The sequence below is a fragment of the Ammodytes marinus genome, assembly GCF_949987685.1.
Source record: "Ammodytes marinus genome assembly, chromosome: 11".
In the NCBI taxonomy this organism is placed as follows: Eukaryota; Metazoa; Chordata; class Actinopteri; order Uranoscopiformes; family Ammodytidae; genus Ammodytes; species Ammodytes marinus.
The window spans coordinates 814897-839863 of NC_137215.1; the positions used below are offsets into that span (position 1 = coordinate 814897).

Here is a 24967-nt window from a genome sequence, read left to right on the forward strand (position 1 = left end):
AATTATGAACAATGCACCTGATGACATTCCAAAAACATGGATGCCTCCATAAGACTTGCCTGCTCAATGTACAAAATGTAATATTAATATTTGTAATTCTCCACTCAGGAGGATAATTCAGATTATTGGCGGAGGTGATTTTACACCCATGAGGACATATTTATGAATGAGGATATTGATTTTAGCTAATGCTACACAGTGTCCCTTTAAAGGAATATACTTCACCCATACTGAACCGGCGTTCTATCATTATAAAATCGCTATTATAATCTAATGAATGAGGTTTTTCTTCCCTCAATCTTCCCTTGGCCCAGCTGTCCTGATAATCCTAACCCTATATTTTCCCAGTTGTGATGTCACTACTGGGCAAAATGTAGGGTTAGACAGTGAGACCATACAACACTCTTTCTGCCTTTTCTCAGGCTAGGATGAACCGATTTCTAAAATGTTTGCACATTTATACTACATAGGATCTCAGAGTTCAATACACCTTCATATTCCCACCGGTGAAGTAGGGCTTTAAAGTCCCTGAAATTATAAACCCAAATACCACAAAATAAAATACTTCTAACTATGTAATGTGGGGAGTTACTTTCATAATATTTTTAATATTTAAAAACATCTATTTTCAATCAGATTGTTGTTACAGTTTATTGAGAAACCCAACTTTGATATAGTTGATTATTTTTTTATTATTTTATACCAGGTTTACAGTGGATTTAACGGGACAAAAGAACCCGGTCCGGTTTTATTCAAACAGACAAAATAATAGAAAAGTATCGATATTATACATGGAATCAATAAAGATTCAGATCATTAAAGGAATACTTACATATATACACCCATACGGAACCGGCGTTCTATCATTATAAAATCTCTATTATAATATAATGATGAATAAGGTTTTTCTTCCCTCAGTCTTCCCTTCGTCTTCCCTTTGCCCAGCTGTCCTGTTAATCCTAATACTACATTTTAAAATGTAGGTGCGACCATAAAACACTCTTTCTGCTTTTTTCTCAGGCTAGGATGAACCTATTTCTAAAATGTTTGCACATTTATACTACATAGGATCTCAGAGTTCAATACACCTTCACACTCCCACCGGTGAAGTAGGTCTTTAAGGGAGTCTCGATAATGGTATAAATATTAATTAAAATGAACGGTCCCCATCCCTACTTACGACATAGATTCTGTCTCGGTAAGCGACGGCTCGTGTGGCGTTATATCCTACGTCCATGGCAGCTATCCAGGTCCACTGGTTGGTTTGAGGGTTGTAGCATTCTGCAGAGCACAGCGGCTCAGCTTTATCAAAACCACCGCAGATGTAAACCTAGGGAAATATCAAACAGAGACAACATCAGATACTGTAGACTATTAGAAATCTATTCATTGTAATTGTTAATTAACCTTTATTTAGCCAGGAACATTATCATTGAGATTCAAAATCTCTTTTTCATGAGAGTCCTGGCCAAGAAAGCAGCATAAAAACATATTAGTTTCACACTAAAAAACAAAATGTCATCAATCTCATTGGCAGTAAGTCAGTGTTCAGCAACCAGGCATGAACAGTTTGTGGTTAAATAGTCCTTAATTCTGCTTATGTCATAGAGTCTCTGTCCTCTTCACAGCAGACCCGGGTTAGAATCCAGCCCGGGTCGTTCTCTGCATGTCATTCCCCTCTCTGACACATTTCATCTCTGTCTCTACACACTGTCTAATAAAAAATGCAAAAAAAACACCTACCTTTCCGCTCAGTGTGGCGGCGCTGGCATCGCTCCTGTACTCGTGCATCGGTGCGATCATCGTCCACTGGTTTGCGTCCGGCTGGAATCGCTCGACACTTTTCAGCCTCTCGCGCCCGTCAAAGCCTCCCATCGCCAGTATACAGCCGTTTAGCACGACCACGCTAACGTAGCATCGTGCCGTGTGCATAGACCCCGCCTCCTGCCATGTTTTAGTGGCGAGATCGAGCTTTTGAACGCTGTTTAAGTATTTTCCGCCGTTGAAGCCTCCGACACAGTAGACAGATCCACCGAGGAAGACGGTGCCGTGGAATGAGGAAGGAGCCCCGGCTACGTTTACGCTCACCCAGCGATCCGCGCGCACGTCGTACAACTCCATCCTGTTGGTTCGGATGAAAACAGCAAATACAGTTATGATAGATAAATACATTCATCACACAAACACATACAAAGGGATTTAGTCTGGTGGGGTGCTCCGGTGGTGTTGTGGATAGACCGCGTGCCATATTGGCTCCGGCCTTCATTGCAGTGGTCGCGGGTTCGAATCCGACCCGTGGACCTTTACTGCAGGTCATCCCCCCTCTCTCTCTGTCTCTCTCTCTGTCTCTCTCTCTCTCTCTCTGTCTCCCCATTTCAACTCTGTACTGTCTAATAAAGCTTGAAAATGCCAAAAAATTATCTTATTCTTATAGTCTGGTAACAAAGATATATCTACTGTACATACAGCGAAAAGTACATTTTTCTGGTTTTATATTTTGTAAGTGTCAATTCAAAACACCAAGCTATAAAAATTGTTATTTCAATGCTTCTTCTTTAAAATATAAACAGACATATTAAAGCTATAGTGTGTAACTTTTTTCATCTAAATGAATGTTGGTTACATCCAAGCCATGGCCAAAGCGAGTGGACACAAAGTTGATTAAGCCTATTATCAGCTCCACAAAACTCTCTCTGTATTTCTCAGTGTGGCAGCGTTTACAAACTGGTGTGTCCCCCCCCCCCCTCCCATGACACTGGTGCAGGAGCTCAGAAAAATCCCAAGAAGAGCCCAAGAAATGTTTCAGTTGTTGATTCTACTGCTAAGAAAAAAAAACCTGGACGTACAGCAGAAGGTATAAAATCCATGTGCCATCACTGAAGGCTTTACCTCATGTAGATGCACCGACAAGTGTTATTGTAATTACTCAGAATTCCTCAAGTGGGGCGACAGAAGTTACACAATATAGCTTTAAAAGAAATAAAAAGGCCCTAATCCCTGTCCACTAAAAAGTAAAGTAAAAGGTTACGCACTATATTTTTAAAGGTAAATATGCCCACATCAACCCACCCCGGACTGCAGTTGTTTGTAGAGTCTTTTGCAGAGCCGGCGATAGCCAGAATCACAGCTGGGGGCAGACGTGTGGGGGTCAAAGGTCGCGGCTGTTTACTGGACTCAAACATGGATTCCAATGTGGTCTGGATGGCGTCGGTCACCATGGTAACACACTCGGGACACTCCCTCAGCAGTGAGTTAGTCAAAGCCTCGGACAGACACACGTCGGACATCAACAGCAGCCGCACCTGGACACAAGACAGATTTAATATAGATTTAAAGGTACAGTGTGTAATGTTGGAGTAATTAGCGTCATCTCGTGGTGGTACCATCTCGCCCCTAAAATAAAACATGTCCAGCCTTCCTTCACCTTGCTTAGCAGCGTGCTCATGTGACATTATTACTGTCGAAAATAGCAAAAATGACGTTTTCCATGATGAGTTAAAGATAGCCTAACAAAAATATTTAATTTGACTAATTTATGATCATCAGAGGAAAAATGTAATTGTTTCACACACATTTAAAAGTTCCTTGTAGTGTTTTTAGATAGTAAATATTGTCCTAAGAGCAGCTGGTTGACATTTTTACTTGTTTTAAATAAAGGTTAAATAAAAAATATAAAAAATAAATGTCCAGCCTTAGTTACCTTCCTTAGCAGTGTTACCATGTCCCGTGTTCGTTCCTCTGGACTGTGAGCGACCCAGCGTATCACGGCGTCCAACACAACTCTCTCTCTCGGCACATTCAGCTCATCCTTCTCCAGAAAACCTGCCAGCTGATCCACAGAGAGCTTCAGGAACATCTCAGAAGATCTCACCACCTCCTCAAACCCATCCAGGACTAAATGCTCTGCTTTCTGCCTCAGATCGGGACATTTGTGGAAGTCGGCCAACGTCCAAATGTCCACGGAGTTCTTCAAGCAAAGACGCTGCTCCAGGAAATCGCAGCACGCTTTTATAATGCCCGCGATGGCGAAAAATGTTGCTCCCGCCAAAATATCTAGTATATTCTCCTCTGTTACGTGGATTTCGTGTGTGTAGACGTAATCCAAGATGAGACTCATAATGTCTGGTGACACCTGGTGGAATGTGAAGACTTGATGCTGTTGTTGAGATGGCGACAGTTTGTTACAGAAGATTTCCCTGTTGGATCAAGATTCAGAGGAACAAGCATTTAATCTTAAAGGTGTAGTCAGTGATTCTGGAGAACGCTTGTTGTCAAAATCATTTTATGTCAAAAATCAGTGAATATCTCCTCATCATCCACTACCTGTCTGTACTGTGTGTGAGCTGAAAAAAATCCAGTGTTAATACACAGCCTAGGCTCTGTAAATGGGCATGTTTGCTAGCTACGGTGGACCCCCTTTGTTTACATACCATTTCACAGAGCATAGGCTGTGCATTAACACTGGATTTTTTTTTTCAGCGCACACACTGTACAGACAGGTAGCGGATCGTGAAAGGATATATGACAAAATTATTTGATAAAGCGTTCTCCAAAATTGCTGACAACACATTGAACCCTTTTAGACCAACTTTAACATATTTGAAAAACAAACGTTAAAGTTGGTTTTGTGGCTCCATATCGTGACATGTTAGACAAATTTAGAAATAATAACACAGTGGTCTGTACTCTGACTTGATGCAATTATAAGAGCAATGTTTGTATCATTATGCAGATTGTAATGATAAATATTACAAAAATGTCAACCTTCTGAAAAGTATGTTTATTTTAGATTAATTTAACTTTTTTTGTTATGAATATTCTACAATATAATAGAGTTAAAGTCAAGTCTCTGAAATCTTCTTACTCTCGAAGTCATCTGGTCAGTCATTGCTACATGAAGCTAATACAAGAACTATGTAGGCTATGATCTCTCTGATAATAAAAAAACAGTCTTCTTCTCACCTGGCAAACAAAACAAATCCCCCTCCTCTGAAACTGCATAGTGCACCTTTAAATGTCCTTTGAATTCAGAACTATCTGATAGGCCAAATAAATAAAATTAAAAAATTAAAAAACCCACCGTCTTCCTCACCTGAAGAATTCACTGCAGCCACACAGCACGATGCGATGAGCGGGAAACTCTGCGTCTCTGACTCGGATCAGCAGGTCACACAGCGCCCCCTGCCGGCGGAGCTCCGCACAGGCGCGTCTACACACACCGAGGCTCATCGGTCAAACGGTGTGATGAAACTGTGATAGTAAAATGTTGGTCTTTGTAGAGTGAGTGAAGGGACTTTCTTTCTGCCTCAACGGATTGTTTTGGTTTGAAAATCGTGAATCTTCAAAACTCACATTCTGTTCTGTAGCCTACACCATGATGCCTCTATTGAAATATTTTAAATTTGAATATACAATTTCTCCCTCTTACCTGTGTGTGTGTGTGTGTGTGTGTGTGTGTGTGTGTGTGTGAGTGTGAGAGAGAAAATGGGACAAACCATGCAAAGCATCTTGGGGGAGGAAAACAATCTCATCAATTTTCTGTAATTTAATTTTGAAAAAGTGAATCTTTCATATATTGTAGAATATTTATTACAAATAAAGTGAAATTAAGTTAATCTGGAATAAACATACTTTTCAGAAGGTCGACATTTCTGTATTAGAAATCCTTTTGTTTGATTGGTTTCATGTCATATTCTAACAATTTGAGATATTCCATGAGCTGAAAGCCATAATCATCAAAATCAAACAAGATAAAGAACTGACATACTTCCCTTTGTAAGCAATTTAGAACATATTAGTGTTTCACTTTTTGAATGATCTTTTCCTTGATATCCTAATGTTTTGAGATGCATCTGTACAAGAGCAGTTGATATACTGAAATTACACTTTAACTTATTTATTTCTTCATAAAATTGTCCACTGCGCACTGGATTGTGAGTAGGAACCTCCATAATGCTCCCGATTTCAACACTAAAAATCTCGACCAGATGTAGTAGACATCCGGGTATTTTTAAGCATGCTAAATCTGACCACAAGAATTGGGATGTTCTTAAAGTTTTACTAGTATACTAAAATTAGTAGACCATACTTAATAGCAGCAAGTATGGGGATATGAACGCAGGGGGCTGTGTTCGAAAAGCCCTACAAACATCCTCCCTCCTACATACTCAACATGTATATACTACATACTGTCTACTTAACCATCCATTGTGTATGCAAGGTTCGTCGGGCTGTTTACACTGAAGTATACAGAAGCAATAAAGAATTTTATAAAAAACTTCTGTGTCGTTTGAAAAGACGCAATGCATTGTGGGGCGGGTTGAGTAGGAAAAGTAACTTATCGATCCATACACATAATCTTTCCAACACAAACTCGCATACACAACCACAACACACTCAAATTGACATCAAAATTAGTATGAGTAGGACATTAGAATGAGGAAGACGTTAGCCAGAGCATATTCGCACAGTGACTTAGCAGCTAAATGAAGCATAATTTCTCTCTCTTAACTGTGTGTGTGTGTGAGAGAGAGAAAATGGGACAAACTATGCAATGCATGGGGGAGAGGGGAGGGGTCACCATACAGGGGCATCTCTAAAAATATGAAAATCTATTTAAATTTTCTGCAATCTAATTTTGAAAAGTGAAACTATATTACAAAAAAGTGAAATGGATCTAGAATAAACATACTTTTCAGAAGGTCGACATAATTTTAAATCCTTTTGTTTGATTGGTTTCATGTCATATTCTTTATTCCGTGAGCTGAAAGCCATAATCATCAAAATCAAAATAAAACAAAAGAAAGAACTGACATAATTCCCTTTGTAAGCAATTTAGATATCCTAATGTTTAGAGATGCATCTGTATAAATTCAGTTGACATACTGAAATGGGCTCTAATTGACATCAACATTTGTATGAGTAGTAGGACGTTAGTAGGGCTTTTCCAACACAACCAGAGCATTTTCGCACAGTGACTTAGCAGCTAAATGAAGCTAACTGAAGCGTAGCAGTTTGACGGACAGATGAGGGACGCGTGATTTTTTTTTTCTTCGTCTAGAAGCTTTATTGATAATAGTTTACATCTCACAATGCATTCCACAAACACGGCTTGTTTTATCGTCACAACTATGAAGTATGAACGGTTTGTTTTCTTGTTGTATCATTCACAAGTATACTTTCTGCATAACAAACAAATGCGGTATTTTTTTTTTTTTCTTCCTTATTCTCTTCTCCCCAAAAATGAAAAAAAAAAGTTACAAGCTGCAACTTTCTATTAAGATATCAGATCCACAGACAGTGATGGTAAGGTCATTTTTTTTTTGTATTTTTCCTTTAAATATTTTTTTTCCGTCTGATGTATATGAATGTAAACGAGTTTCTTCCAGAGTTTTTTTTCAAATCACTACACAGCTGACATGGGAAATGATTTTCTAGATGTTTCTAGCTAGAGATACTCATAAAGCAATGAAGTCATTTTTTTTTTTAATTTTCATTTTTTTCAAATGGTAGTATATAAGGCCTAGACCCCCCCTCCCCCTTCCCCTTCCCCCCTCCTTTGTCCCGTCCATTTCATTACTACAAAGACGTCATTCATCACGTCGACGCTCGAAAACACTCAGAACAAGACAGGAAAAAACGAACAAAATAATAATAAAAAGTGCTCGGCTCGACAAAAAACAAAAGTACTCCCATATTGTACGTGGGGGGGGGGGGTTTGGGGTTATAAGGATAAGGTTGTGGGAAGGAAGAAGGGTTGAACTGAAATTTAAAATGCAAGTCTCACACAAACAAACATTGCTTATTAAGAATCAGAAATGATAAAAAGAAGAAGAAGTCGGTTTTGGGGATTTTTTTTCGACCCCAAAAGGAAAAAGCAAAAAGAAAACGGAGGAATTCTGAGCTGGAAAAAAAGTGTTTTTTTTTATTATTTTGACAAATAAAAGTGTTGAAGGTTTTCTGCGTCCGCGCGCCAGACCCTTCTGTCGTCTGTCACCGTCCTCCGTTTATTCTCTTCATCACAAACTGCAACTTGTCCTTTTTCTCTCTTCACTCCGCTTTACGCTTCATCCCAGGGACCTTCTCCTGGATCCTACAAGGAAAGTTCACAAAAAATGTATTATATAAAGATAGATAGATAGATAGATAGATAGATAGATAGATAGATAGATAGATAGATAGATAGATAGATAGATAGATAGATAGATAGATAGATAGATAGATAGATAGATAGATAGATAGATAGAGAGATAGAGAGATAGATAGAAAAGAATAATGCAAAGAATAATTTTGCAGTTTGGATTATTATTATTTTCTTTGAAGTTCACACACGTTATTTACAAGGTGAAAAAGAGATTTTTAATATCAATAGGGTATTTCTCCTGGTTAAATAAAACATAAAAAAAAGGTCTATAAAAGAAAAAGCAAAATTCAAGGACTTTTCGGTTTACAAAACATAAAAATACAATTATTTTGCAGTTGAGATTATTATTATTATTTTCTTTTTTTAAAGATTCATTTTTGGGCATTTTTCACGGTTTCATGATTTAACTAAAATGTTAAAAATAGAAGGAATGTTCACAAAACAATTATGACATTTTTTTTAAAGAAAAGAGTAATGCAAAGAATAATTTTGAAGTTAAGATTATTATTATTTTCTTTGGATCTGGATCTTAGAAGGGAAGTTTACACAGAGGTATTTACAAGGCCTATACAACTTCAAAAGTGAAAATAAAATTTAAGGACTTTATCCAGCAATTTTCAAGATACAAGTTGAAAGAAAACCTTTAAGGAACCGAAAGATTTACATTTAAAAAAAGTGAAGTTTACAAATCTTTTTGCAGTTTGGATTATTATTATTTTTCTTATTTAAAGATTATTTATGGGCATTTTTTGAGCTTTAATTGACATAAAATAAAATTTAAGTTTTTATTTTTTTGTTATAATTGAAAACTGTGACTTACTTTCCCACGATGTCTTTCACCTGGTTGTTGACCAAACCCACGTAATGATCGATCTGAGTCTGAAAAAAAAAACAGTCACAATCAATATCCTCATAGTGCAATAACTTTAAATCTAACCACAAATCGCCAGCGTTTCTTACTACAGTAGAATAAATACTAGTGTGTGAGTGTGTGTGTGAGTGAGTGAGTGTAGGATTTTACCTGGTGTTTCTCATAGATGATCGGGCAGCTGAACAGAGCAATCAGAGCTGAAAGAAATAAAGAAAATAAGTTAGTCAAATTAAATTTCACATTTCAGTTTGAAGACGTTACATTGTTCACCACTAGATGGAGCCAAAGTCCAGTGTATGTTAACGTCCTACAGCTTAATGCAATCAGTTAGATACAGGTGTTTAAAGGCATTTTTTCAAGCCACTAAGATGGAAATTAAAGATACATTTTACAATAACCAAAACTGAAGAAAATTTACTTTGATTTCTTTGGGGAAAATGTTGCCATATTTTTGCCAAATGTTATAATGTGAAAAATAGATATGACTTTCTTAGTCAAGTCAAAGTTTGAAAATGTTCTTAAAATGATAAATACGTTTTAATTTGATGTTATTTTACTTCAAATCATTCAAAATACGAAACTAAAATGCCAGTACTACTACTAATAATTATGTCACTTAAATTAGCCAGAACCATTTATAATGCACCATAAACATTGATATTCCCAATTATTTTGACATTTTTGGAACATCAGAAAAAATAAAAAGTTCCTCCCAAAGTCTTAGCAATTTTAACACTTTTTAATATACAGGTAAATCCTATTGAGACCGGAGACTCTTTTACAAGGGAGACCTGTTCCCATTCACACGTTACCATTCACACACACATTCATACACCGATAGCAGCAGCTAACTATCGACATTCACAATTGTAAACTATATGTGTTTACCCAGAATGAGGAGGGTGAGTCCGTTGAACAAGGCTCCCACATAGGTCAGAATCCACATCAACACGGCAAACTGCAAAGAAAACACATCAACAGAAACATTAGGAAAATTATCTATACAAGGTCAATAGGTTTAACATTTTAGCTTTAAACTTTGACAGTTTTCATCATGTTTTTAAGAATGAAATGTCTCATAAATCAGACAATGAACAACCTATGAACAAATCCTTCTGTAATAACCTTCAGAATAGTGTAATAAGACTCCAAAGTTTTCACATTTTGGATAGGCATTTTAAAAATATTGTTAAGAAGAAAATGTCTCATAAATCAGACAGTGAACAACACATGAACAAATCCTTCTGTAACAACCTTCAGAATAGTGCTGAGAATGATTATGGAAAGTTTAGTTGATACGAGTGCTTTAGAGGTTGAGATTTAAAGCAGATATGTTTTAGGTCTAGACGCTGCAGATGGATAGGGTAAGTTTACTTTTTAACTTATATAGATATCATGAAACTTTGCCAGTTGATTACCGACATTAAAACTGTTTTTTTGTATTGGAATTTTTTCAGAAATGTTTGAATAGATATGCAAATGTATCAATATCTAACAATTTATGTGTACATTTGCATCTCTTTAAAGGGACACTGCGTAACATTTTAAAGGGGCACTGCGTAACATTTTAAAGGGACACTAACATTTTAAAGGGGCACTGCGTAACATTTTAAAGGGGCACTGCGTAACATTTTAAAGGGGCACTGCGTAACATTTTAAAGGGGCACTGCGTAACATTTTAAAGGGACACTAACATTTTAAAGGGGCACTGCGTAACATTTTAAAGGGACACTGTAACATTTTAAAGGGGCACTGTGTAACATTTTAAGTAATTTATTAACCTAAATCAATATCCTCATTCATAAATATGTCCTCATTGGTGTAAAATCACCAATAATCTAAATTATCCTCCTGAGTGGAGAATTACAAATATTAATATAAGTTTGTACATTGAGCAGGCAAGTCTTATGGAGGAATCCATGTTTTTGGAATGTCATCAGGTGCTTTGTTTATAATTTAGAATTGTTCTTATCCTTGAAGGCCACTGTAGCTTCTGTTATTATTCTAAAGGGGTGAGGTTACCCAGGGAGCGTTGCATTCTAGAACTTTCTAGATGATGTCATATTACACACTGCCCCTGGATAAAGCCAGAGTTAAAATCTTAATTTAATTTTTCTAACATAAGACTCCAAAGTTTTCACATTTTGGATAAGCCTACAGCCTTTTCTTCATTTTGTAAAATCAAAAAATACTATGTACAGGTCTTAAAAATGCATTTAAAAAAATATTTTAAAATAAGAAAATGTCTCATAAATCAGACAGTGAACAACATATGAACAAATCCTTCTGTAATAACCTTCAGAATAGTGCTGAGAATGATTATGGAAAGTTTAGTTGATGTGCGTGCTTTAGAAGTTGTAGATTTGAAGCAGTGAAGTGGTTGGTGGGGGGTTGTGAGGCGACGACAGCTACAGACAGCTGCAGGGGGAAACCAACACTGATCCGTGGACATGTGAACACGCCTGACCGAGCTGCCTCTCATTAACAGATACAAACTCAGACTGGACACACACACACACACACACACACACACACACACACAGAGGGCGACACACACACACGGCGACACACACACAGAGGGCCACACACACACACGGCGACACAAACACGGCGACACACACACACACACACACACACACACAAGGCGACACACACACACACACACACACACACACACACACACACACAGAGGGCGACACACGGGGTGAACTGAATTGGGTTACGACCGTTTGTCTGTGTCCTTAAAAAGTCTAAAAACATCTTAAATAGGGTTTTTACAGTTATACAGGGCATAAGCTACTACACGGGTAAAACGAAACGTTGTTGGTGAATGGAAAAATCAGGGCGACAACCTTGTAGTCTGAATAAGGTCTTTAAGGGCGCACCCACACTAGGCCTGGTTGATCTGTGCTTCAGGCCCAGTCTGCACTCACACTGCTCCTAAAGAACCGGGCCTAGGCACCATTGCTTCTTCACAATACGTCGCCACGATCGGTTCAGTAAGTGTTTTTTTTTTTTTTGTGGTTGGGGGTCAGCCTTTTCATGACCTGTGTTCTCCAAATTCACTTTTTTTTTTTTTCAAAGCATCCCTAAGGAATTACTCATCCCCCCTCTCTCTCTCTGTGTGTCTCTCTCTGTCTCTTTCTCTCTCTCTGTCTCCCCATTTCAACTCTGTACCGTCTAATAAAGCTTGAAAAACCTAAAAAATAATCTTTAAGATGTTTTTTTTATTTGTGCTTCTCACCTTGATGGAGTCTGTCTGTCTGTCTGTCTGTCTGTCTGTCTGTCTGTCTGTCTGTCTGTCTGTCTGTCTGTCTGTCTGTCTGTCTGTCTGTCTGTCTGTCTGTCTGTGTCTGTCTGTCTGTCTGTCTGTCTGTCTGTCTGCCTGCCTGCCTGCCTGCCTGCCTGTCTGCTTCTCACCTTGATGGAGTCGACCAGATCTTCCACCAGGAACACGCGTCTCAGGTCTCCGATGGTTTTGTTCAGTTTTGCCAAAACCAAGTCGCTGTATTTATGAACCATTTCCTCTGAGAGCGCCACCTCCTGGTCCAGGTACTGCCTGCGGGGACACAACACTGTTAATATACATGTTATAACCAGTTTACAGAGGCTAGGCTGTGGTACTGCCTGAAGGGAGACAGTAGCATTAATGTTATAAGACCCCTTTGTTTACATACCAGTTTACAGAGGCTAGGCTGCCTAAAAACATTCAGAGGCCAGTCTGGATTTTTCTTCAATCTTCATCTCTACATTACTTAATGAAAATTCTCTTAATGACAATATTTTTGGGGGGAATTTGGTAGAAATGTTGTCAATAGTTTAAAGTATAAAACTAAAATGTTCATTCTACTCAAACATATGTCTATAAATAGTAAAATGAGAGACACTGAACATTTGGAGTGGTCTCTTCATTTTTTCCAGAGCTGTAGATAAGCCCCATTTGTTTACATACCAGTTTACAGAGGCTAGGCTGTGTATTAAAAAAAAGGTGAAGTCAGTGATTCTGGAGAACGCTTGTTGTCAAAATCCCTTTTTGTCAAAGTCAGTGAATATCTCCTCATGATCCAATACTGTCCGTAATGTATGTGCGCTGAAAAACATACACAGTCTATGCTCTGTAAACAGGTATGTAAACAAAGGGGTCCACTGTGGCTACATACAACATGCCCATTTACAGAGCCTTTCAACACACACAGTACAGACGGGTAGCGGATCATGAGGAGATATTCACTGATTTGGACAATAAAGTGATTTTGACAACAAGCGTTCTCCAGAATCACTGACTACACCTTTAAGGGATCTTTGATTTGTTTCAATGGGATTTAAAAAGTGTGAAATAAGCAGAACATCAGAGCTCTTGCTAATCTGAGTTAATCGTTTCTAATGATCTGAGGTCAATTTGGAGCTAAACACTCAATAAGTAGGTTTGGTGTAACTGCCAAAGCGACTGATGAATTAGCAAAATATCCAAACACACAGAGAGAGAGAGGGTGTGTGTGTGTGTGTGTGTGTGTGTGTGTGTGTGTGTGTGTGTGTGTGTGTGTGTGAGTGAGTGAGTGAGTGAGTGTGTGTGTGAGAGTTATATGTACACAGTTGACATTACATCATCATGAGACAAGGAAATAAAAATATAACTTCTTACAAAAACTGACAATATTTTGAGCCTTTTTCACCACTAGATAATGGCCTTATGATCTCCACGATATTGGAGTTGAAGTCAGATTAAATCCTTCTCTAAACGTTAGAACTCACTTGAATGGTTTGTCCTAATATAAATCTGGTTCTTAAGTTAACTGCTGCTTACCGGTGTGTGATCTAAATGCTATTTTTAGTGCAGTAACTACTTCCTTAAATGTTTATGCAATGTAAATCTTGGGTTGTAAGGTTAGGGGTTAGTACTTACTTGAATGGATGTCCCTAATTTAAACCCAGCTACTAGGTTAGTACTCACTTGAATGAGTGTCTGTTACACAAATCCTATTCGTAGGGTTACATTCAGGTAACTAAAAGTCACAAAAAGTGCAAAAATATTTCAAAAAAGGTCATCTAAAAAAAAAAATCGCACAGAAGTCACCAAAAAAAAATACTGTTTTTAAGTGTCTGTTTTTAGGTAAAAAAAAAGTGCACAAAAATACTATTTTTAGGCTAGCTACTCACTTGAAAAGGGTATTTGGGTTACAGTTACATTAGGATAACTACTTACTTTAATGGGTCTATTTTAGTGTAAGGAACTTACTTGAATGGGTTTCTGGGTTAGGGTTACGTTAGGCTAGCTACTCACTTGAATGGATGTGTGATGTTAACCCAGCTCTCAGGGTTACATTACGGTTAGCACTCACTTGAATGGGTCTTTGGGTTAGGCTAACTAAAGGCTAACTACATACTGTTTCTAGGCTAACCACTCACTTGAATGGGTCTTTGGGTCAGGCTAACTACATACTGTTTATAGGTGTACCACTCACTTGAATGGGTGTCCGTCGTCAGACTTCTGAATGGCCTGCAGAATGCCTTTGTATATCCTGAAGCAGATGGTGACGGAGAGCAGAGCCAGGCCGATGTAGGAGCTCACGCTGACGATGCTGCAGGCCATGAGAGACAGCAGCAGCAGCATGGCCGCGCCAAACACCACACCACTGGTCTTCACATCGCGCCAGTACAGCAGGTCCACCACTAGGGGGAGAGGGGGAGGGAGAGGTTAGACAGATAGAGGCTTTCAATGCCAACAAAAGGGTTTTCAGCAACACATTTAAAATAAATACCTTCATATCCTTTAAACCTGCAGTGTGTAGAATTTGGGGTTTATTTCCTAGCAGATTTTGTAGAAAGTAATTATAATATCCATAAGTACATTTAATTTAGTGCATAATAGCTGAAAAAAATGTTTTGAATTGTTTATTTTTCCCTTAGAAAGGCTCTCATATATGTCCATATTTCTGCATATCTTGGACCAAGGCCTAGTACCGCCATCTTGAAAGTGTCATAGTTGGAATGTCATCAGGTGCATTGTTTGAAATTTAGAATTGTTCTTGTCCTTGAAGGCCACTGTAGCTTCTGTTATTATTCGAAAGGGGTGGGGTTACCCAGGGAGCGTTGCATTCTAGAACTTTGTAGAACTTTCTTGATGATGTCATATTACACACTGCACCTTTAACAAATTTAGACATATTATCTAGAAGCTTTTTAATGTCTTTCGAATTAGTTGATTTGTCGCTTTCTTTTTTTAAATTTGTTTGAAAAATGCAGCATTATTGTTGTTTGAGATCTTGAATACTTGAATGGCTGTTTTTAGGTGTACAATAGAGAAACTACTATTTTGTTTGATATGCAATGAGACAATAAATCTTAAAAAAATAAAAATCTCTTATTTATTTCCACAAACTGTTACATTTCTAAAATATTGCCGTCATGACAAGCTGTCCATAGCCACATCGCCCTTTCGCCACAGAGCAAGATCACATGCTCTCTATTCCATACGGCACTTAACAACCAAAACATTAATTGAACTTGAGTATTGAATGATTGTCAACATACCGAATCATTTTAGGGAATCCAACTGCGATTTTAGATTTTTATTTTCTGTTATTGTCCATCCACCATTATCTTTCCTAATGTATTGATCATCGTATCTGGACTCGTAAAATGTCCTTGAGTGACTTAACATACTCCTATTATACAAAATGTATGACTTAAAATATAATCATGGCGTCTTCTCCCAACAAGTGACCTTTAGATTTCCTAACAACTCCTTTAGTTCTGTTGTAGATGATGAGATATTGGTTACGGTAAAGTCATGTGATGGTCAGGGGGTCGCAGGTGAAACACACTGATCACTCATCCATTAGTTTTGGGTTTTACAAAAAATATAAATCGTAAAGTTAAAATGCCCCGAGGAGAAATATCTGAAAATCAAACAAAACTGTTGATGTCACGTCACACGATTTTAACATGTGACTGTTCAGAGGTCTCACACACACTGTCTGTCACACACACAGGGTTACACACACACACACACACACACACACAGTCTGTCACACACACAGGGTTACACACACACAGTCATCCAGAGTCTAAAACCCCTGAAGGAGGAAATTCACTCAAACTGTACGATCCCTGTATGTGCAGTATGTCCGTCCTGGGAGAGGGATCCCTTACTCTGTCAACTCTCCCTGACATTTCTAATTTTTTTAATCCCGGTAAAGGGTTTTTTACTGGGAGCTTTTTCTCAGCCGAGCTAAGGGTGTAAGGGCAGAGGGTGTCATACTGTATGGAATGTAAAGCCCACTGAGGCAAATGTCTGTTTGTGATATTGGGCGGTGGAAATAAAACTGATTTGATTTCTGTGAAACTCAAAAGGCTCAAGATTTGATATTTTAAATCTGATTTCTCTCAGTATGTAGCGCCCAGGTCGACAGGTGGCGTTTAAGGTCCGAATCGGCAATGGGACAGCTGAGCTCCTGACCTGGGGCTCCTGACCACACACACACACACACAGAGTCTCACACAGAGTCTCACACACACACACACACACACACACGGCTGAGCGATCTCATATTTCACCAGGGAATTCCAGGCAGGTCAGCGGACAATATTAGAAGTCCAGAGGAGAGACGCAGGACTTTCCTTCAGACTGAGCGGACTTTATGACCACCAGAAAAACGTCACGTCACCATGGAATCTAACGGTTACAGTCGCACAGTCAAATTTCTCACGGTCGGACACACACACACACACACACACACACACACACACACACACACACACCAATAGATAAAGTGTGTTTGCAGCAGAGGGCCGAAGGCAGATGCTATTGCTGCAGACTGAATGTCAACTGTGTTTTGGTTAAAAAAAAAAAAAAATTAATCTAGCAATATCTAAAAATGTGTTTGTTTTCCAAAAATGCCATCAGTTAGTAAAATATCTTCACTTCCCCCCTTAAATTCCTTGCTTTACAAATATGCACTTTCCAAAAAAATCACCTCACATTACAAAAATGTTTTCATTTGGTAAAAAAAAAAAAATAATCTGAACTTTGTTAAGACCTTCAGTAACAAATAAAATAATCAAAAAAAAATGCTCTCAATTCAAATAAAATCTCATTTTGCATCATGTCTTAACTTCACGGATCAAATCACCATAGTTTGGTTCCTGTCACATTTGAAAACATTGTTTGGTTGGCTCAGACTTTGGGACCAATTACAGTAAGTCCTGGCCGGATATCGCCAGTAGCACACGGGGAGAGGAAGAGACGACATTAAAATTTGGTATTGTTAATTAAAAAAATAAATAAATAAAAAGAAAATTGTAATGAGTTTTTTTTTTTAATTTTGGTTAAAACATTTTCTTTTGCAGTTGAGACCCTACGACAAAATGATATGTATTAATCTTAATATTTGAAAAAAAAATAATAGTAATGTGTTTTTTTTGGGAGGTAAAAACACATATATATATATATTTTTTTTTTTTGCAGTAGAGACCCTACAAGAAAATGAAAAAAAGAAAATAAACAAATATATGTATTAATCGTGCCTCAGCTGGTAGAAAGTTGAATTATAATGTTATTCTAACAACAGTAGTGGCGTTGTTAATGTTTAGATAAATACATTCAATCCATTTAAAGGCTCTTTAGGAACCTTGTACAACAAAGAAATCAATCAAACCAATCTACGGTCCACATTTCTTTTAATTTTATGCAGCTGCAAAGCCCTTTGAATGGCCTTGTGTTTGAATTGTGCTATTAAAATAACCTGTCTTCTCCTATCACTCCATCTTAAAGGAGGAAGAGGCTGAAGATGGAGAGAATAAGGAAAAGGAGGAGAGAGGGAGCTGGTGTTAAGGGGGAGGGTCCGCGGTCCAAATGTGGCCGTGTGGCTACATATGGTAGCAGGCGTTAGCATCGGCGGTGAGTCGCTAAAAATAGATCCGCATCAGAGCGCACCGAAGTCGGCCTGATCTCATTTCACTGCCCGCTATGTCTAATCCCCCCTCCTTTCCGTTTTTAACATGACCAAGAGTTTTATCTTTCTCCCCCTGGAAGCCGCCTGACCCCCACCCCACCCCGCCTATCCCTATTATTCTACCCAGGATGCAGGCATCTTATAGCGGATACAATACGTCAAACTATCCGGTGTGACCTCCATGACAGCTCCCGATACACCTCGCATCGTTCACCCGGGAGAACAAGCACCAAAGCCGGCTGCACACACTCACACACACGGTCTAAAACCTCCTTAAGAACCAGGCTATCATGAGTAAAATGAGCAAAGAGATGTCGGTAAACAAAAGATTAGCAGCAAACTGACCCCGTTTGGCGTCCATCTTGAACCACCGCCTGGCTAGGAGATGAGCGCGAGGGAGAGAGAGAGGTGGAGAGACAGACGCATGCGCATATGAACCCTCCGCTGGACTACAGCTGTAGTTTATTTAAGGTTAATCTATAGAAATGTAACTCCGAGACAGATTCTGACTAAATAAAAAAGAGGAAAATGTTTTTAAAATTATAATGAAGCCGAAAAAAAAATCATCATAGGTCAATTTTTACTAAATATTACAGATTTCTGATGTAAATAATTGGACATATTTTATATTGCCTATCCTAATTATTTCTAGTGCTTTTTTTCCCCTTAAAAAAAGACAAAGAAAAGAATTTAAAAAAAAAATGCGCTCAAACAAACCCAGTGATACGGACATCCATTCAAAATCTATGCGAGGTTTGTGTGTACGCGTCTGTTTTATTGTAAATAGAAATTTAAAAAAATGTAAAAAAATAAAAAATCTACGAGGAACTACAAGCTGTCCCAGTGCATTCTGGGAGAGCGTCTAACTCCATAACAAACCAACAGGGATGTTTTCATACATTAATGATCTCATACGTCACATAGAAAAAGTTGAATATATTATGTAATTTACAACATCAGACCAAAAGCAGGATTTTTTTTTTAAAAAGGAGAAAAATATCTGGATTTTAGATAATATAGTGTAGCAGATGAGATACATCCATCAAATAAAACCTTCCATAGGCTTTTCATGCCGACACATAAAACACACAGAAAAAATCCAATCACTTGCCAGATTACAATTAAAATGGCCACTGCAATTAATAGATCCACTTCAGGCAGTTAAAGGTGCAGTGTGTAATATGACATCATCAAGAAAGTTCTACAAAGTTCTAGAATGCAACGCTCCCTGGGTAACCCCAACCCTTTAGAATAATAACAGAAGCTACAGTGGCCTTCAAGGACAAGAACAATTCTAAATTTTAAACAATGCACCTGATGACATTCCAACTATGACACTTTCAAGATGGCGGCACTAGGCCTTGGTCCAAAATATGCAGAAATATGGACATATATGAGACCCGTTCTAAGGGAAAAAATAATAATAAAAAAAAAATTCAGCTATTATGCACTAAATTAAACGTACTTATGGATATTATAATTACTTTCTACAAAATCTGCTAGGAAATAAAACCCAAAATTCTACACACTGCAGGTTTAAGTTACCAATCCTGAGAGACAATGAGGTCCATAACTGAGATCTAAGTTAAGTTAGTTACTTTATTAGTCAACGGCTACATTGATTTGTCTTTCTTCATCTCCCCTCTCAAGTTCCCACACTCCAGAGGGGGTCCTCACACAGGGTCAGCCATAGTACAGACACACAGACAGACAGACAGACACACTCCAGAGGGGGTCCTCACACAGGGTCAGCCATAGTACAGCGCCCCTGGAGCAGTTTTGGGTTAAGTGTCTTGCTCAAGGACCAGGGCTGTACAGTGCGACAGTTTTGATCGCATTTGCTACTGAAATTGATCATGTGCGATGATGAATACAAGTACAGTCGCACCAGTGCTAATGAGCAGATGCTGTCTCTTTGAAACACAGAGGCGCTGGGCTCGACATTAACACTCGCCAAATGCGGGTGAATGTAGTCTTAGGCGAGTAAGTTATTAAGTCTACCCGCCTCCACTTTGGCTGGTGAAAGATGTGTGCTCGGGATCTGTGCTTGTGTTTTGCGGCGATTATAACTTCACCAACGGTTAAAAACAGGAAGGAGACGGCTCTCTTTACATTAACGTAGTCAAGTTAGCGCGTGTGCAAACAGAACATTTCCTGTGCGCCTTCACAATAAAAGTATGTTACTAGCCAAATGCGAGTTGACTTTTATTTTGAAGCAGGTAAGAACAGGAAGCCATGCAGTGCTCTAGCTTGAAAAGTAACTACTTCAGCTGCAGAGAGCGGTCAACAGTAGTACATTTAAACAAAGATTGACACAACCAATTTAACTTGGCCTAAATTGTATAAATATGTTTACTAATTTATTTAATAGGCTATATGTTCAATGTTTTAAAGTTTGGTTTTCATTAAAAGAATGAAATGTTCTAAAAATGTTTGTTATTATTAGCCTAATATAATAATGATATGTTTATATAAAAAATATATAGATATATAGACATTATTTTTATAGTTCTATGGGGGGAAATAATTCTGAATCAGCAAAAAAATTGCCATTGGAAGGTTAGACTATTTTGTCTAAATTGCAATCAGTGCACCCCTATTAATTTTTCTACAATTATTACTGCACACTAGGATATCTTATTCATTGAGAATCTCAAATAAAACCAAGATGAGATGCTCAAAGGTAATTAGAGCTAAATGCAAGGGTTAGGGTCATGCACATTTTCGATCATACTTTGTGTGCTACCAAATTTATTTTTGTGCTACTGAATTTTTTTGCTTGCTAGCACCAGTGCTACCACTTTAAAAAATAAGCGTACAGCCCTGTCAAGGACACAATGGTAGAGATGGTGGGCACCATAGATGTAATAGCAGCCACCACTAGTTTTACTACTAACACCCTCCTGTCCAGTGCCGGGGATCCAACCAGAGACCTCATGGTTACTGGGAGGAGGAACCAGAGACCTCATGGTTACTGGGAGGAGGAACCAGAGACCTCATGGTTACTGGGAGGAGGAACCAGAGACCTCATGGTTACTGGGAGGAGGAACCAGAGACCTCATGGTTACTGGGAGGAGGAACCAGAGACCTCATGGTTACTGGGAGGAGGAACCAGAGACCTCATGGTTACTGGGAGGAGGAACCAGAGACCTCATGGTTACTGGGAGGAGGAACCAGAGACCTCATGTTTACTGGGAGGAGGAACCAGAGACCTCCTGGTTACTGGGAGGAACCTCTCAAACTCTAGGACATCCTACTACAAAGACAATTCTGGAGGCTTTATCAATATGTGCACACTGTCCACTAACTAGACAGGGATTTCTCAATCAGCTGGATAGCATTAGCACACATGATGTAATATGTCACAATAAAGGATTGCATTCAGGGATTTTCCATTTAAAGAAATATTCAGTTAACGCAACTCCTAACTGATTGCATTGATGGACACATAACTGACCTTCAGCCCAGATGAAGAGAATTTATCTCTAACGACACATCACGTATTTCTTAAATCTGACTTGCAACATAAAGCTGCTGGTATATGTCTCAACTGCAGTAACACACACACACACACACACACACACACACACACACACACACACACACACACACACACACACACACACACACACACACACACACACACACACACACACACACACACACACAAAACTGCTTAGTCATTGTGTGACTCAGCCTCCTGGCATCACACCAATGCTCCTGATGGGGCAATGCAGCGAACACATGCTTCTATCTATCTATCTATCTATCTATCTATCTATCTATCTATCTATCTATCTATCTACCTACTGTATCCATCCATCCATCCATCTATCTATCTATCCATCTATCTATCTATCTATCTATCTATCTATCTATCTACTGTATCCATCCATCCATCCATCTATCTATCTATCTATCTATCTAATCTATCTATCTATCTATCTATCTATCTAATCTATCTATCTATCTATCTATCCATCTATCCATCATGTAATGCAGAGCTGAACTTTTGTGTGAATGTGTATGACTGCTGTATGTTTGAGGTGGTGGTCTGAGGGGCCGTAGGCGCTGAATGGCAGCCACGCTTCCGTCAGTCTGCCCCAGGGCAGCTGTGGCTACTCTCGTAGTTTACCACCACCGGTATGACTGTGTGTGAACGAATGGAACCTGGAACCCTGTAAAGAGCTTTGAGTCACAGATAAATAAAGCGCTATATAAATCCTATCCATTATTATTACTTTAGTTTCATATTCAGAAGTAACAGCACTGGAAGTCTGGAACATTCAAGGTATACTTAGTAGGATGCTCCTAAAAACAAGGTATAGTCATACGAAAGTAATGTAATGCTTGGTGCATATTTGTAAGACATTCCTTCAGTGTGTTTGTGTGTGTGTGTGTGTGTGTGTGTGTGTGGCAGTAGCACCAACACCTGTGTTTGAAGATGCTACAAAAGTGATGACAGAACTCCTGTAAATGATGGATGGCCTGAGTAATTCTCAAATAATAAAAAACTTAAACGCTATTTAGACAAAGCTCTCTTACTCGCCATGTGTGTCACGTGACAGCGCCTCCTCAGATCGGCTCATTAGAAAGAAAATATGGCTGAACAGAAAACAGTTGGTTTCCCCGAAAAACAACACTGCTGTTCAGTTGTGTAAAGCATCTTAAAGTGAAGAATGCAGCTTCAAATACATTAAAATGCAATAGCATGGGGCGCTCCGGTGGTGTAGTGGATATAACGTGTACCATATTGGCTCTGGCCTTCGTTGCAGTGGTCGCAGGTTCAAATCTGACCCGTGAACCTTTACTGCAGGTCATCCCCCCCCTCTCTCTCTCTCTCTCTTTCTCCCCATTTCAACTCTGTACTGTCTAATAAAGCTTGAAAATGCCAAAAAATACTATAAAAAAAATCCAATAACATGCAGTGATTTGGTTGGTGTCTTTTCTTTGGAAAATAGGTTGCATTGAGTTAAATTGTGATGTGTTCAAGTGCCATCCAGTAAAAATGAGTATTTGGTTAAGGTAACTTCATGGTGATAAGTTCAATGGTACCTTGTAAAATGTAGTGTAAAGCTAGAAACTAAAACCACTAGGCTACAGTTGGTGTAGAAATAGGTTTTACTCTGGCGGGACCACAGTGCACCGAGGGAGAATTTGAAGAAGGTACACTTGGGCCCATCCCAAATGTTTGAGCTTGTCAACACCTCACGTTAGTCATGAAACAAAGGTCGTCATAGTTTTAGTTAACGACATCAACATGGTCTCACACACACACACACACAACACAGTCTAACACACACACACACACAAAACACAGTCTAACATACACACACAGTGTCTCTCTCTCACACACAGTCTCACAAACACACACAGTATCTCTCTCTTTTTCACAAACACACACACACACACACACACACACACAGTCTCTCTCTCTCTCACACACAGTATCTCTCTCTCTCTCTCTCTCACACACACACACACACACACACACACACACACACACACACACACACACACACACACACACACACACCCACCCCCTGATTGTCCTATCCAGCTCATTAGCATATCCCCGTCACAGTAGCCAATCAATGCGGTGCCAGCTCACGTCATATCCCCTCCCTCCTCTCCACTCTACCTTTGGTCATAGTGTCTGACTGTCCAAAGGTCCCCTGTCTATCTGCCACACTGCAGATTGCACACTATGCACTAAAACAATGCAATCATGCAAACGGTTTAGAGTCCCCTAAGGTAAAAGTCACACCACAAGATTAAAACACACGATTTATGACCCTAGATATCGAGTTAAACCCGATGTGTTTTAAAAAAGACCCATGGAGCTAAATGTCCGATAGTTAGCTTGATATTTTATGTCCTAAGTTCAGAAAAAGGAACCTGATTATGGTCACAGTCTCATAAAAGGTACACGTCACATCTTGAAGATTTAACAGAGCGAGATAATAGCTATTTTGACCTCCAAATGTTATGAAAATATTAAAAATAATCGACTTTCATAAGATAATGTTTTTGGTCAGGGTTAACAAGCCAGTTTGAGCCAGATCATGTATTTATTTGACAGTTTAACTATATTTAAATCCAAGTAAATCCACTGTTTAAAAATAAAAATTCAGCTTTTCCAATATATCTAAATAATTGCAACCATGATTTTTGACATATTTAAAAATCGCCCTTCCTCAACACTTGATTCCTTTGTATCCCCCGAAATAAAATAAAATAAAATGTCCGACAGTTCTGCGAGTACGACTGATATTAAGCTTTAAAAATCAACAGAGATCTATTTTTGCCAAAGTCAGCTGTTTTCTTCCCACAGCCCCTTGCACCAGTGAACTACTCCTGAAAGCCAGAAAGAGCCAGAGAAAGAGCCAGAGAAAGAGGCAGAGAAAGAGGCAGAGAGAGCCAGAAAAAGAGGCAGTAAGAGCCAGAAAAAGAGGCAGTAAGAGCCAGAGAAAAGATTAGATTTTATACCCAGGTCTCTCCAGTGTTTGGAATCGGTGTTGGCGGCATCATTGGCCTTTGTGTCGGCATCCACGTCGTTGTTGTCCATATTGTCCGATCAGCAAACACACATTCCACCCACACACACACCGAGAGAGACAGACACACAGGGACCGAGAGGCGACCGAGGAAATGTGTGTGAGTGTGTGAGAGGGGGAAGAGAGAAGAGAGAGAGAGAGAGGGGGGAGGGAGAGAGGGAGGGAGAGAGACAGAGGGAGAGGGAGGGGGAGAGAGAGGGAGAGTCAGAGAGAGAGAGAGAGGGGGGAGGAGGAGGGAGGGAGGGAAAGAGACAGAAGGAGGGAGGGGGAGGGGGAGAGAGGGTGGGAGGGAGACAGAGGGAGAAGGAGGGGGAGAGTCAGAGAGAGAGAGAGAGAGAGAGAGAGGGGGGAGGGAGGGTGGGAGGGAGGGAGGGGGAGAGAGAGGGAGAGTCAGAGAGAGAGAGAGGGGGAGGGAGGGAAAGAGACAGAAGGAGGGAGGGGG

At 39.1% G+C, this 24967-nt stretch overlaps 1 protein-coding gene across 2 annotated transcripts in view; it reads right to left on the reverse strand.

Annotated features, from left to right (window-relative positions):
• Positions 1 to 7040: 7040 nt before the first annotated feature.
• Positions 7041 to 24967, reverse strand: part of LOC307257474 (uncharacterized protein) — a 43310-nt gene continuing 25383 nt past the window's right edge. For both annotated transcript variants that reach the window (XM_080036721.1, XM_080036720.1), the window contains 6 exons: positions 14477 to 14684; positions 12435 to 12573; positions 9903 to 9972; positions 9165 to 9211; positions 8964 to 9022; positions 7041 to 8092 (listed from right to left, as the gene is read on the reverse strand). In XM_080036721.1, coding sequence (XP_079892847.1) covers positions 8050 to 8092; positions 8964 to 9022; positions 9165 to 9211; positions 9903 to 9972; positions 12435 to 12573; positions 14477 to 14684 — 566 coding nt within the window. In that variant the 3' untranslated portion in view covers positions 7041 to 8049. The remainder of the gene's footprint in view (positions 8093 to 8963; positions 9023 to 9164; positions 9212 to 9902; positions 9973 to 12434; positions 12574 to 14476; positions 14685 to 24967) is intronic.